General features: G+C 47.0%; 1 protein-coding gene across 2 annotated transcripts; it reads left to right on the top strand.

The window, feature by feature from the left end:
• Positions 1 to 2,204: 2,204 nt before the first annotated feature.
• MMP23B (matrix metallopeptidase 23B) lies at positions 2,205 to 15,162 on the top strand. Of its 2 annotated transcripts, none has more exons than XM_063353526.1 (8): positions 2,205 to 2,404; positions 5,283 to 5,428; positions 8,281 to 8,420; positions 9,695 to 9,838; positions 11,796 to 11,960; positions 12,807 to 12,917; positions 13,906 to 14,032; positions 14,756 to 15,162. In XM_063353526.1, exons 1-8 carry the CDS (start codon positions 2,234 to 2,236, stop codon positions 14,928 to 14,930), a joined length of 1,179 nt encoding a protein of 392 aa, XP_063209596.1. In that variant the 5' UTR covers positions 2,205 to 2,233; the 3' UTR covers positions 14,931 to 15,162. The 2 variants fall into 2 exon arrangements, with proteins under 2 accessions (XP_063209596.1, XP_063209595.1); XM_063353525.1 differs by having other exon boundaries at positions 9,671 to 9,838; positions 14,756 to 15,157.
• The last annotated feature ends 36 nt before the right edge of the window (positions 15,163 to 15,198 follow it).

Here is a 15,198-nt window from a genome sequence, read left to right as displayed (position 1 = left end):
CCTGCTCTGCAAGGTTCTGTGCTCGACCTCAGGCAAGTCCTTTCTCCTGCAATTAGGACAATATGGTCTTAACCTGTAAGGCGCAGGTAACAGCACTGCCCTGCCCTCAAGACTGGTGTGAGATGAAATGCTGCGAGTGACTGGGAGATGCTCAGATACTCTGGCAAGCGTATGGTGCAAAAGTTAAAATCTTTTTCAAACGCTGCTGACTCTTACCAGCCGCATGAAAGGCGGATGCACTTAATGCCATTACACAGTTCCATGACTGAAACTCAGTGTTCTTCCAGCGCTGTGTTCGCTGGCTGTATTTTTCTGCCGAGCCAGTACTGCTGTACTGGAGAAGAGCTCTTGGCTGAAGTTTTCGAGCCCCATTCCAAGGCAGGTTTTCACTTCAAGGCTCCCTTCTCAATCAGCCTCTCTGCAGATGCGTTCTCGTCTACAGACTGAAAGAAACTTGTTCGGGGGACTTGAGGCATTGATAAGTTTAGGAGTGTGTCGTTACCAGTTTCTCACTTCATACTGTGGTCTGCGGCTTAAACCACAGACGGAGGTGCATTTGCACCGCTCTTCAGAGCTCCGAACAAAGCGCTTTTTCAGAGGGCTCGTGGACAAGGATGTCTCACTCTGCCAACTGTGCTGCAGGGGAAGAGGTGTAACTATCCCTAGAAAGTCGTAGCTAACGGCTGAGATGAGCCAATATCTCAGACTGCTGCCGTTGACTGCTTTGATCCAGAGGAGTTAGAGCCTTGTACCCTTGCTTTCTGCTCTTTCTCCTCCTCCTGGTTCCAGCTTGCCTTTGTAATTCTATCCATAACTTCCCTCCACGTTACTCCTTATTCTCTCCTTCTCCCAGTACCTGAACAACTGCCACACTTTGTCCGTTCTCTGCAGAAAGCACGTTTTTTTTTCTCTGGGGGGAAGCTTAGTGAAAATTGAAAAAGAAAATTTTCATGAAATTGTACACAGACTCATTGGGCAAATTTATTCTGACTTGTTTAAAAGTTCCCGGACAGCTTTAGTCTGAAAATACATGAAACTTATAAAATGTCGCAAGCTTGATTATGAACTAGGGGAAAAAAAAAATTAAAATGAAACCATTTCTCATTATTAAAAGCGCAAGAAGTTTCTGAAACCTTTCAAATGCTTCAGATATTCCCTGGAGACGTTTTATACTGGCTGGCAACAGAACTGCCCCCTGCCCGCCACTGGTTTGCGAAACTGGGAGATTGCACGGTTCCTTTTCCTCTGCCTGGGCACAGCCGTTCAGCTGAGGACACCCCGGATCAGGAGCGCTGAGTATCCAGTGCCCAGTGACCAGGCAGAAAAGCGCAGCTGTTTCTGAAAACTTGAGATTTTTCTAGGTAAGCTTTCTAAAAAGTCCTGAACTGACTTCACGTCTGCAGCCTGGAGGTGCCTCAAAGAACCTGACGGCTTCAGACAAACCGACCGCTTCTCCACGTCAGCCTGTCTGAGGTGCTCAAGCTGAGGTACCCCAAATCGGTGTGATTCGGAACATACTTCTCTCTCTCAGCGTGATCCCTCCTTGCTGGGTAGCTGCCAAGGACACAAGAAGTTTGCAGGTCGCTTGCCAGGCTTCACGGAAGAGGGAGCTGATGTTTACTTTTATGTGAGTTTGTAAACTCCCGGAGCAGAGAAGCCCTGCCTGCTCCTTCACAGCATCTCCCTCTCATTCTGCTCCCGAGGACAGCCCCTGACAAATGACAGCTCTTCCAGCATTAAGCATCCCTAAAGAAACATTCCAGGGGCGTGATGCTGGCTTCTGGAGTCCTTTTTCTGCCCCCTCCCCCGATTTTTTTTTTTTTTTTTCTCATTACATAAAGCTGACAACTGCAGATCTGTCCTCTGTTGATCACACAGTCAAAGAAAAGAGTTCACGTCCATCCCAGCTTGTTTCACTTTGCTGCTTTTCCTCCGCCAGCCCAACTTTCAGCTGCAGTAATATGATACACTTGGCTGAGCCTGAGAGAATCTTTGGCACACTGGAAAGAGGCTCAATGTAAAGTCTACATTTTTTTTATTTTTTTTTATTTTTTTTATTATTTTTTAGGGCTTTTTGAAACTCTAGTGATTCTGCACGGCTTTGGCAGCAACTGCGGGGCTACTCACAAATGCTCCAAATGCAACTGTGAGCAAAAAGGATTAGCAGTGCGTTCTGTGAAGAGGATGTCTTAGTGTCTGTCGCGTCTCCCTCTAAAAAGTATTAAAGAACGACATGGATCAAGTCGAACAACTTTCTGCAAAGGGAAGGAAGAGCCTCCTCTTAGTTGATAAGAAAAAGAGCAATGGCTGTAGAACCGTGGTGGGATTTCTGTGCCTATTCCCCGCGGTGGCTTTGCTGGCCGCTGTGGGAGACCCCGCTGGAGCTGCCCTTCAGGAAAGCCAGGTAGGGGGAAGGAGCTAATTCTCAAATGCTCGAAAGGGGAGTGGGGACATCACGTATTTGCGCCTGTGTATTCTTTTTAGAAGACGGATAAATTCAGGAAATAATCTAAACGATACGTAAAGAACTGTTAAGGCAACAGGATCTGTTTGTGGCTGTTTGAGTCCCTTTTTGCAAAGGATCCTAAAAGGTAATTATGCATCAGGTAGAGTCAGGTTATTAGAGAGGTGTAAGCAGCTTGCAGACAACCAAACAGGGAATGCACAAAAGATTTGGGTTGTTTTCCCTCAGAGCTTTGTTTATTTTTCCGAGCACCTCTGCATTCCCAGCCTAGGGTGATGTGGCATGCATATATTCAGATTTCCGAAGCAGCTGAGCTTTCCAAGGAACTCTGGAGTCGGGGCTCAGTCTGTGCAAGATCTGAGCTGGGAGTTAACGCTGGACCTGCAGAAACTATTAGCTGATATTAACTCTCTTTCAGACTCCGTCCATTAACGAGATGCTGGGATGGACTGGTCAGGGGGAGCTGTAGCAAGGCTCTGGGACTCTCAGAAGCTGATCTTAATTTTTGCTTATAGCTTAATTTTACCTTTTAATTTCATAAAAAAACCCAATCTTATTTAAGTGCTGGCATCCTCTCCTGCTGTTTGTATTTATGAAGATCCGGGCAATAGCACCCCTCGTTTGCCTGACACGCTCAGGGCTATTATTGATTGGCACCAAGTCGCAGAGTTATGTTAATGTTTAGTTTATGAAAGAGGAACTGCGTGACTAGCAGAGAGAGAGGGGAATAAATTACATTCGTTACAACTCCATGAAATAAATTAATGGAGGTCTGACTGTGCAGGGCGAACAATGTAGAGCAGGGATGTTGACCGGGGTCTGCCATTATATCTGTTGGTGTCTTGCAGTTGGGAGAGAGTTGAAGCACTGGCCCTTCTGGTGCTTCCCAAGCTTTTTGAATGTTTGAGCCCTTCACCCGCAGTCGAATAGGTTTCCTCCTGGGAGCGCCTGACCAGTTCCGAGCATTCCCATACTCTTGGTTCTTTGGCATCCAGGCAGATCCTTTGATCCACTGTGAAAATTTTAACGAGGTCATCCCATTTCTGTCAGAATCCTACATCTGAGCTACAGCCTATGTGTGGTACCCACCCTTCCCCAGGGCATTTTGCAACGCGTTCTTAATTAAAACCATCCTGTTGCAGCCGTGGCAGGTAGAACAAAGACTGAGCAGAATGTTTGAGCGAGAGAACTCGACCCTCTGCACCTCCCTTGACCTAGTGACTGGCTCAGATACGGGTTTCGGTCATTGCTGTTGGGCCCCAGTCCCCCTTACTTTGTTTTCTATTTTGAGGATAAGCTCGCTAGGGATACACACTTTTTTTTTTTTTCTTCTTTTCGTCCCCCGTGCTTGTTCAGCACTTAACAGCCTTAGGGTTTTAAGCTCAACGGCTGTAGAAAAGACAGTAATTTTCCTCCCTTGGGGCTGCAGGAGTTTTCCTTGCAGAAGGAGAAGCCAGTGGGCTGTTTCTGACTATCTAATTCTCCTCTGCTGATACCCAGGGGGCTCTGAGAGCCTCAGGATTTCACCCTGCGCTGGTGTAATTTAATATGGAGACTCCGCTGATTTCGAATTGTGAGTCAGACCCACAGCTGAGCGGGAAGACTAAAAGACTGTCCTTCTAGGAAAGAAAGATGCTGAGATTAGAAGAAGCTAGAAGCTCGCGTGGTTTGCAGACAGAGCCGGAGAGACGGGTTTCCTGTTAGGACAGAGTCCCTCAGCCTCCACCAGGCTGGGCTAGCTGTAGTCAGGGAGAGATGGTGGTGATTTGGGCAGTGTCTGGCAGCTGTTGCTTCCAGCTTCTTGTCTTTTCTTGCCGTTGGCTCGCTGTGAGAGCAGGGATGTGCTATTTTGACTCTCGGGGCCTCAGCTCTTCCATGAGTGAAATAAAGACAGCTCTTGCTTTCAGTAGAATGTGCTGTGAGGCTGAACAAACTCCTCCTGGCGCAGCTTTTGTAACGTTGCCACTGTAAATATCACTTAGTAAGTGTCTTGGTGCCTCAGGAGCAAAGACAACCCAGAGATAGTCCGTGTCTTAGTCCTGAAAAGGGGAGGCAGAGTGGGGAGAATTCCAGACAACCGTGTTGGGTCCCATTCCTTGGCCTCCATTACTCAGGACTAAAAGGCCTTTACAGTTTGAGTCAGACCTGTCACCCAATTCGATGTCTCTTACTGTATGATGGCATTAAATGCACTCCAGGGTTTCCAGCGTTCCTGTTTACTTTGAAGGCATTTCAGACTTTCAGATCCACGGTGCGGCTTTATAAAGAGCTCTCTGCACAAAGGCCTGCCTGTTTTACTCATTTGTCCAACATTTCATTTCTTCTGTGGCGAGGCTGGAGAGCAATAGCAAAGTGAAAAGGAAATGAAAACTTTCCAGGAAGAGCTGCAGCACTTGCCGTGGCCAGAAGCCTCCTGAGGCCCGTTTCTGCTCCGTCTGCCGCACTCCAAGAGCAGAGCGGAGGGGCCGCAGTGCCCTAGTCTGGAATTACGCAGCAGCTTGAGGGAGCCTGCAGCGCTGATCCTCTGCGATCCAGCGTTGAGGACTGCTGCTCCCTTCCTTCCCCGGCATGTCTGATCTTAGACGCGCCCCGAGAACCCCTCACACTGTAGCCCCTCTTTTGCTCTGCCTTGCTTCTGTTCGGCACTCGGAATATTCGTATTTTGCAAATCACTGACCAGCTGATGCACTAGTCTTGTCTCCTGGACGCCCATAAGGGAGTACCAGTTGTGCTGCCCAGCGTCCAGTAGTTTTTCTTTTATGCTCTTCAGTCCTGCAGTCTCTCCCATCTCTTTCAACCCCCTGTTTTGTCTTTTAAGGAAGATGCCACCTCACCTGGTCTTCGTGGAGGGAGTGCCTCTGCTTTGCATGGTCCAGCTTTCCCACCTCGGCCTCCAGCACGGAGAAAACGATACACGATCACACCAGGGCACTTGAAATGGGACCACTTCAACTTGACATACAAGTACGGACTTGCAATGGCTGTAAGAGTTACCATTTTCTAAGTGACGCTGGGGCCTGAGTTTTTCCTGCCGTGGGTACGGATGTTAACCGTATCAATATTGCTGATGCATTTGCTAGTGAAGTAGCTGCCAAAGCCATTCTGAAGTAGGAAAAACGCTACACGTCTCACCTCAGCCGTGGCTCGCGTGAAGCATTGTCGCCGCATTAGAAGCGAGTAGCACCTATAGCTGCTACTTATAGTAAAACTAAGTGTTGGGGGCAGGTTCAGGCTGCCCAAACTGGGGACTTCCCTCAGAAGGTCGTGAATTGAATGCTAACTCTGTCGCGTTGGTATGTTTAAGAGACCTCCCTATGAACCTAAACCATCACTGAGAGCAATCTTTGTTGAAAGGTTCCATGATTTCAGGAGGACAGAGCTCTGTTGGTGCTGAGTGCTTTTAGGAATCTCTGCCGGTTCTCTTCTGGAAAGGATGACAACGCTTAGATTGCTAACTAATAACTAACTAATAAACAATAAAAAGCCCTTGTCAGTTCTAGGGTGAGTGAATGTTAACCCTAGTATTTTCAGACATTTCTGCCACGGAAAAGTGGCTGTCCAGGTTACTGATTTCCAGCGGGGTTTGCCACTGCTCAGAGCCCTGCGGCGTTTCAGCGGTACCGTACAGCTGTAGAGTGGTTGGGTTTTGATATGATGGAGCTGTGTAAATAAATGTGCAATGCCAGGACTACTTTCAAGAAGCAGGCTGTTCAGAGCCAAAGCTGATGGAGCCCTATGGATTTTCACTCTGAACTGTTTCTCGTTGCTGTCGGGCCTGCTGCTGCTGCTGGCACAAGGCAATGTCAGTCCTGTTTGGTGTTCAGCCTGGGAGCAGCTCTCTTCCTTACTTTAGTAGTGGATGAACAGCCCTTAAAACTGTCCAGTGCGATCCTGAAAAGATGCTTTTTCCCTCTGGGAAAATTTTAGTAGCATTGTTGAATGTTTTTCAGGAGAGCTAGCGTGAGCTCAGACAGAACAAGGTTCAGGGAATCCCCTGGGAAACAGTTTCGTAAGACCAGTGCTAACAGGTAGACTCAGACTGTCACGGCAAACCTCAGACCAGCAGGAGTCCTGGGGGGTTGACTGAAGAAAGGCCTGTTGTTGGCTCCTGGCTGAGAGTCTGAGCCTTCCTGGAGACGCAGGAGCCAAATCAGGGGGTTTTTTTGATGTCTTATGTGATTACAAAGGCCCTTTTACTGTGGCTGCTAACTCCAGCCCCTCCTGACTTTAAGGTATGGAGCGAGCCCCAAACCTGACCTCTCAAGAGCGCTGCAGTCACTAACTGTTAAACCGCAGTGGTGTGAACGGCAGGTCACACTGGATTTCTGAAAACGCCTGAAAGCGGCCTCCGGCAGCAGCAATGTGTGGTGCAGCTTTCTGTTGGCGTTGGGCTGAGGACATGGTGATGGAGCTGTGAGGGTGTCTCTCCCGCTCTGGCTCTGTCACGCTGACCGGCCTGTGACTGTAACGGGGGGCAGGGTTTTCTGTCACCAGCGCACAGGAGAGGAAAGCGTTCTGAGCTGTTTGCAGTGGAGGTGAGGAGGGGCAGCGGGGTGCGCAGAAGGACAGCAGCAGTTGTGTCTCTCCGAGAGCCCTGCGCTAACCGCTTTCTTCTCCCCAGAAGCAGGAGGGGGAGTATCTCCAGGTCACCAAATGCAGGCCGGGAAGATAATTTGGGAAGTGCGGCTGATGCTGCAGTTACCTCTGTCCTCAAGGTAGCTCTCACGCCGTCGGCTACACCAAAGTCCCGTTGCAGCTGTCACTGCCCCTATTTCTCGATGGGTGGTGGCGGTTGCGTTGTTCGGCGGGTGACGCCGCAGTGCTGCTGGGGACGAGCTGGCAGCCTGCCGGACGGCAGGGGGTAGCTCTGCCTGTAAGGACAGACAAAGAATGAGCGGGTGGCATGAACCTGACTCCTTCACACTGAGCAGAGAACATCTATCTCCCTTTACGCTCATCCCAAACAGGCGAAGCCTCGTGATAGTCTTAATTGTCCAGGTTTACACTTATTAACAGCCTGGCTTGATACGAAACCTTCTGCTCCCTTTAGGATGTGCTGGGACGAAGGGAGAACATAAAGAGCGTAGCTAAAACACAGCCAGAGGGGATAGCAGAATATACACAACTTTCCCCAATTGCTACACTTCAGGCAATTTCCTGAATGCAGATCTTCCTTTGGGACAAGGTAAGTTTCTAGGAGCCATAGTACGTTTCCATGGTACAAACAGGGGTTCTGCCAGCCTGCACCAGTAGTTTTTTTCCAGTTCGGCTGTATCAGTACCTGCGGCCTAAGAAAAAAACCCTCTCTCAAGTCTGTCTCCCAAGTGATGAGATTTTTTCAAAGGAAATAACTTGTTTTACTATCAAACCTTTGATAGTCTTTGAACTCTCTTTCCAAAGTTCTATTGAGAGTATTATAATTCAGTGTGTGCACGTACATTGTCGCCCAAGCGTTAGGCATTGGAGTTACCTGTTGCTGAAATGCAGTTGTTTCCTCTTCTAGAAGCGCTGCACAACTTTTATCCTAACAGATGTTAGGATAAAAATAGTTTTCCAAGAGAACCTTGTCTAAAATTATGTGCTTGAGGAGGGACAAAAGCTGTAGTCCAGAACATATGATTGTAAAGGATATCAGTAATATATTAGCCCCTGTGGGGGGTTTACTAAATATTCTCAATATCCAGTTCAAGCTAATCCTGTTTTGAACATGCTGGAGTGAATGGAAAGACCCGACTGTCTGCTGCAGCCTTGAGAGCCTCCAGCTGATGTTTGAGAAGGGAAGAGCATTTTCCTGAAGCCGTTGTGTGTTCTTACAGGATCCTGTCCTTCCCAAGAAACCTCATAAGCGCCAGGGACACGCGCAAGGGGCTGGCGGCTGCGTTCCGAATGTGGAGTGAAGTTTCACCGTTCAGCTTCAGGGAAGTGCCACGCCACGTAGCTAGTGACTTGAAAATAGGTAAGACTGCGCGGGCTTCTGCGCTGACAGGACCCGGCCTTGCACGTTAAATCCCCCGGGGGCTTGCAGAGGTTCCGTACGTAAACCAGGAGTTCGGAGGCAGGAGACAGTCCTCTCTTCCTCTGTGGACTCAGCAGGGCCTCTTGGGCAGGGACTGGGGCATCGTTTGTCTTTAGTCAGGTAGACAAACTACGTTTAGTTGCTCTAAGGAGATGTTAATGTCATAATTAACACTTTCTGTGAATCTTGCGGTCGGGAAGCTTTAGGTATTTGACAAGAACTAACCCTCAAATGCTGTTGGGACAGGATTATCTCTGTTCCACAGCTGGGGAAACCGGGTATCGAAAGGTGAAATGACACATCCAAGGTCACACAGAGCCAAAGAGCAGGTGACGGATTCCAGGCTGTTTATGGTTTTAGTCTCCCTTTTGTTGCTCCTGTTGAAGCATCATCTTTTCTTCTGCCCTCCCTCTTCTCCCCTTCCTTCTGCCCCTGTATCACTACACAGTAGTTACATCCGAGTTTCTCAGGCCTAGAAAAATGTCAGTGCTGAGGCGTTATCTGCTCAGTCTCAACTCCAGATGTAAATTCTTCCTGGGATTTATGGCCTCTGTGAAATAATTATTTCCTGTGCAGATGGCAAGATTGAGATAAGTAGCAGATTTACCGCTGTTTCGCAACACGCTCTTCACTCTGCTGTCGCATGACGCTCCATACAAGCACACGATGCCCCTTCCCAGGGCCTGTCCCACATCCACGTGGGAGCCCCAGGTGGCCCAGTTCCCACGGGCGCAGGGCACGCTGCGATGCTGCCGTGATGCTAGCAAAAAGCCAGCAAGCTGCCATGACTCTAAGGCTCTTTATTTATGTTTAAAATGGCACAATGACATCCTGGGGTTACCATCTCAGTGTCCAGCTACTCTCCAAAAAAAAAAAACAAAAAAACCAAAAAAGTTTCCACGTGATGTTGCAAAAAGAGCTCAGCGTTCCTTTCTGAAAAGTAGGCTCATTGTGTCCCTTGGACACGGCTCTAGGGTGTCCAGGGTCATCACAGGGCCAAGCATATTTCGCATCACATGGCCATCCTTCCTGACAATCGCTTTCCATTTATTTTTCCTTTTGTGGCTCTGTAGGTTGTGGGGTACCATACGAGATTTTTTTTTTTTTTAGTAAACCACAGGTTTACAGATGACCGTGTCCTGGCTGGGCTTGCCCTGCTGGACATGCTACATCTGCTGCTTTTTTCACAGGCTTCTACTCTATCAATCACACAGACTGCCTGGAGTCGCTCATTCACCACTGCTTCGATGGAACAACAGGGGAGCTTGCCCATGCCTTCTTCCCACCCAACGGGGAAATCCACTTTGATGACCACGAATATTGGATACTGGGGAATACCCGGTTCAGCTGGAAAAAAGGTAACGCGTGTCTCAGGGAACACATAATTAATGCCTGCGGGATTTAGAGTTTAGTTCTTCTTCTGGGATTTACCGAGTATGGGAAAGAGACGACAGAAAGGGTTGTGATTTTCTGTGAATTTTGGAAGTCGTTGGTTTTGCGGTCAAGTGGCTGAACCGCTGTAAGGGACCGTATTTGGTGGCAGCGCCATTTCTTTCCGAATAGTTCAGTGGATTTAGTCGGTAGTTCGATAATTACATGTGGCTCCTGCCCAGGCAGGTGCCTCTCTGAGAAGGGCCCTGGTGTATCACTTCTGCTTGCTGGCGCGGCTGTTTACATTTGAGTTTTCCTGGGCCTGTGGTCATTTTTGGGTTTGTGGGCACCTACAAACGTCTGTTACTTATAGCTCGGAGGTTTCTTTCTTCTGGATTTTTTGTTTTTAAGCAATATCAAAACTTAACTTTAAATTAAAAGCAGATGGTCCCTGGCTAACTAGCACATTCAGTTTGTATTATATGACCAACGCAGTACTTTTTTTGAAAGTAAAATATTCTGCTTTTCAAAAATAAAAAGAGAGATTTTAGACGACACAGAGGGGCTTCTGCCTGTCTTGTTTCCCACAGCACAGCAACAGATAAGATCCAGGGACAAAGACCTGGGAGAGATGATTTTTAAAGCAAGAACGTCAGTGTGTATTAAGAAAAGAAGGGGTCAGATTATGTTTTGTAAAATACTCAGCTTTGAGAAGATGCCCTTCTCCATCGAACTTCTGAAGCCTGCTAACTATATCAAACGGCAGTGTTTGTCAGGGACAATAAAAACCAGCGAGTTTGGTAACAAACCTGTGCCTCGACGTTAGAGAGCCGTCAGGGAACAACGGCCTCTCCCAGCCTGTGCTTTTCTGCGAGCAGCTGTTGGAACAAGCACAGACACTTGCAAAGCTTCTTAGCGAAGTTTTGCTAAGATTATGGAATAAACGAGAGTCCTGAGTGCCAGCTCTGCCCTGACTTTCCTTCGTGGCAGTGTAACTCCATTCTTTTATATGGAGAGGGACGTTGATTTGCATACGATTCCGTCACCTTTGAGAAGTAGAGCTAACACTTCTGACTTCAGAAGGCCAGTGTGAGACTGAGACGATTAACGCTTGCCCACAATGGCTGCTGCTCTTTCCAAAGCGGAATTGGCCTTCTTTAGCGGCATAACGGAGGATGGGAACAAAATAGAACAAAATTATTGTTCTTCCAAGTCACGTCAGAGAGATTTAGCAGAAGTATTTAAGAGCTCAAAAAAATCCACCCACTAGGGATTCCTGTTTAATGTACTGATAAATTAAGCTCATGTGCAAGCTACCCCTTTCAGATGCTTTCTGTCCACAAGCAGTTGGATTTAACGCAGGAATTGTGAGTTTCCTGCAGCCTGTAATTGTGCAAGATATCAAGACAGGTGTCGTAATAACAGCTCTTGTGACTCAACCTTCAGCTAAAATCCATCTCTGCTGGACACAGGCTCCAAGATGCTCCCGAGAAACTTGAGTTGGACCTGTAGGCTGTGGGGGATGCAGGGGTCAACTGGAGGCTCTTTCAGACTGGAATATTCCAGCTGATTCCAGCAATCTCACTCCCAGCAGCCATTTCCAGTCTCAGCTCAGGGCTCTGGGAACAAAGTTAGCAGGAAGCTGACGTGAGCGAGCGAGCATCACGCAGGGCACTTGCCTTCATTTCAAACATTGCTCTTTCAGAGCACTCTTCCTGTTCTCTGGCATTGCTGCTCTCTGTCCCGCTGTTTGAAATTAGAAGCATGCGGAAATAATTAGCTCGTCTGTTTGCATCCAAGCAGCTACAGGGAAGACGAAACTGGGGCAACCTTTGATAAGACCGTACCCTCCTAGTGCTAAAAATATATCCCCCTGGTTTTACACCAGGATTAGCAAATGTACTTCACCACACAATGCCAGCTGCTTTTCCGTTTCTCTTCCAGGTGTTTGGCTGACAGATCTGGTCCATGTGGCAGCTCACGAAATAGGACATGCCTTAGGACTCATGCACTCCCTCAACCCCAACGCCCTCATGCACATCAACGCCACGCTGACTGGGAAAAAGACCATCTCTCAGGATGAAGTCTGGGGAATTCACAGGCTTTACGGTAAGGAAGGTGGGGTTGTGCTCTGGGCTCCTCCCTATAAGGAACTTTTCCCTAAAAGTGTCAGTTGGATCCTGCGGAGCTCTCATGGCGTTACACCCTCACTGTAAGGCAGCGAGCAGTCAGGAGGAATCTTACTCCTTTTTTTGCGAAGTAGAGCTAAAATGAGGTGTGGCACCGTCAGTTTCCAGCACTACTAGCTTCGAATGTGATAGGCTGGAAATCTTACAGGTGTGGCGCTCCCACCTCCCCAGAGTTGGGGGGGGGGGGTGTCAGGTCCATGGCCTCGGGCTGCTCTGAGCCGCTGCAGCAGAGGCACGGGCAGCCCAGCCCCGCAGCCAGCTCCAGGCACCGACTCTGCACCTCTTGTACTGCGGCTTGTACAAGAAAAAGTTAATTTTACCTGTGGAGAGCACTGACTTGTACATTTGCAAGCATCAAGTGCACAAAGGGAAAGGAAAAGCTCGCACGCAACGGAAGGGGGAAGGCAACAGCGGTTAATTACTCTCTTGGCTGGCCTCGGATGGATTAATACAGGATAAGAAAACTCTCTGCAAACCAAACAGGCTCTGGCAAGATTCTCTTGAGCTCTGACACGTTTACATGCTGCTCTTCAAACATTACCTAGGGTAGGACTTAGAAATAGCAACCCTTGAATCACTGATGCCACTGCATGAAAGTAGCTCAACATCTGGCCCCCTGCTGCTCTATTTATGGTGCCCCTGCTCTAGATTCCTCCTCAGCTCTACCGTAGGCATTGAGCAGTCTGATTAGGTGAAATGTCAGTTGGTTTCTCAGAAGGAACAGTCTAACCCCATCTCTCTAATGCCTTGTTTCCTTCTGTTTCAGGCTGTAAAGACAGATTATTTATGTGCCCATCATGGGCACAAAAAGGATTCTGCGAGAAACGCAGGAAGTTGATGAAAAAGCACTGTCCGTCTACCTGTGACTTCTGCTACGGTACCCAACTTCTCTTCTGGGGTTCGCGGTGGGGTTTGCACGGAGGGAGGAGGTAAAAGTTAAGCAGCGTTTGCTGCAGGGATAGGCAGGGTCTTAATTCCTGTGGATGCACGTGAGTGGCCCCATCCAGCTCTGAGGAGAAGCGTATCAGAGATGGCATCTTATACGTTTGAGCCAAGATAAAAGCTTGGAAATAGGAAGCAGCGTTTACGTTTAAACATTTGTGGACTAGAACATTAAACTGTCCCATTCTTCTCTAGTTCAACTGAACCGATAATAGGGAGTTTCTGAAAGCACAACTGCTCCCTGCGCCTCAGGCTGCTTCCCTTTTGGACCCAGCTGAGGAAGCGAGATGCTGATGAGTCAGATTCAGAGATAAGAGATGCAGTACAGTTCCTGATGCAGTGATGGGACATGAACAAGACAAATGACATGTCAGGCACAGCTGGACTTGAGCTGCTCAGCAGAAAAGGAGATAAAGTATGTTAATCACCTTAATCTAGTCTCTGTTTTATGAATCCAGATAAGTGACTAATGCAGGATCAGGTCGTTACTGCAGCTGTGGAACTAAGCTTCAGATAAATACCTACCCACCTTAAGATGTGCCACAGAACTCGTACCCTCTTTCTCCAGTACAGAGGTATTTTTTTAGACCAGATTCATGCAAAGATGCAGTCACATAATTACAAACCCGTATATTCCAAGGGAGTGTTCATACACTGAACATATACTCTTCCATATATATGAAACGGGCAAGTTGATTTTTACTCATCTCTGTAAGTCTATATGCCATGAAATTGTTATCTTGATATATGAATGATGTTACGCGTCCATCCAAGAATTGTTCAGTAGGAGGTGTTTTTAAATTAATACTTTTGAGATTCCTTAGTTGATAATGTAATTCCATGAAAGTGTTTTGGAATGACTAATGCTTGATAATGAGATATGCTAACGTTTGCCATTTCTTTCTCTCGCCTCTGGTGGACAGAATTCCCATTTCCAACAGTCCCCCCTACTCTGCCCCCGCCAAGGACAAAAACCAAGACTGTTTCTGAAGGCAGGAATGTCACCTTCCGCTGTGGACAGAAGATAATTCATAAAAAAGGCAAAGTTTAGTAAGTGCTCTATCATTTATTCCAGTCCTTTAGGAGACTTTGCAGCTTACATACCCAAGAAGGATGTGGAAGTCTGACAGAACAGCGTAAATAAGAATGCAGTTTATCTTCTGGGGCGTCACTGTCTCATTTGGCACCCAGCGTAGAAAGAGGGGTGGCTGGTTAACTGCGAGAAGGGAGCGTGCAAATACCGTTCATAACACTGCAAAGCATTTAGTCTGAAAGCAGAGCTATCGGAGAGGAGCAAGCTGAGTCAAAAAAGGATAAAATCCAATTTACATATATATATATATATATACACAAAGGTAATTCTTACCACCAAGTTGAATTCCCTGGCCCATATTCTGCAAAAAAAATAGTCTTAAATTTACCCTTTCAGTTATTAGTTTGTTAGCTTTTACTAACGTAAAAGCATGTTATTTCTGGATGTATCTAAAATTGAGAGAGATATGCCCAAGTCCATGGGTTAGTTGAGACTGAGGACTCAAATTCCCTTAAACTTTCGGTAAGTTCAAGCTCCTAAATGTCTCCAGATAGTGCCCCATTATAACTGCCATTGTCTACCTGAAATAGATAGTAAAACTTCACTGTTTTGTTGCTGATATCCCATCTGTGCTGTACACAAGCAAAAGTTAGCAAGAGAAGGAAGAACCACTAGCACGTAGTGCATTGTACTGGACGTTTCGTAGTTTAACTCCTATTATTTTTTTTTTCTTATGACAGCTGGTATAAAGATAAGGAGCTTCTGGAATACTCATATCCAGGTTACTTATCCTTAAACGAAGATCACATGAGCATCATTGCAAACGCAATTAATGAAGGAACTTATACTTGTATAGTAAAGAAAAAAGAAAGAATCTTGACTACTTATTCCTGGAGAATCAGACTGAAGCACTAACAAGGCCCCTGGAATGAGCACTTCAGTTACTGCTAGTTCTGTTTCAAATTCAAAATGTTTCTTTGGCATTTTATATTTAACCTCCAGTAGTGCAATGGAACTTCTGAAGCGGCTGCTTCCATACCTTGGCCAAAAGAGACTCTGAGACTTGATTACTGGAATGTAAAACTTTTCCAAATTAGTTTTAATGATAAAGAATTTATCAAATATGTGCTGTACAGAGAATTAAATTTTTTTTTTTAAAAAGTAAAGTGTCAGATGTTGCAGT

Source organism: Chroicocephalus ridibundus, chromosome 16 (assembly GCF_963924245.1).
Source record: "Chroicocephalus ridibundus chromosome 16, bChrRid1.1, whole genome shotgun sequence".
In the NCBI taxonomy this organism is placed as follows: Eukaryota; Metazoa; Chordata; class Aves; order Charadriiformes; family Laridae; genus Chroicocephalus; species Chroicocephalus ridibundus.
The sequence above is the reverse complement of the archived record's forward strand: the minus strand, read 5'-3'. Positions and strand labels throughout refer to the sequence as shown.

Coding starts and splice junctions, on each gene's coding strand:
- MMP23B (XM_063353525.1), top strand. CDS start 2,234: ATGGATCAAGTCGAACAACTTTCTGCAAAGGGAAGGAAGAGCCTCCTC. Junction 2,405..5,282: donor CTGCCCTTCAGGAAAGCCAG/GTAGGGGGAAGG, acceptor TTGTCTTTTAAG/GAAGATGCCACCTCACCTGG. Junction 8,421..9,670: donor AGCTAGTGACTTGAAAATAG/GTAAGACTGCGC, acceptor CTTTTTTCACAG/GCTTCTACTCTATCAATCAC.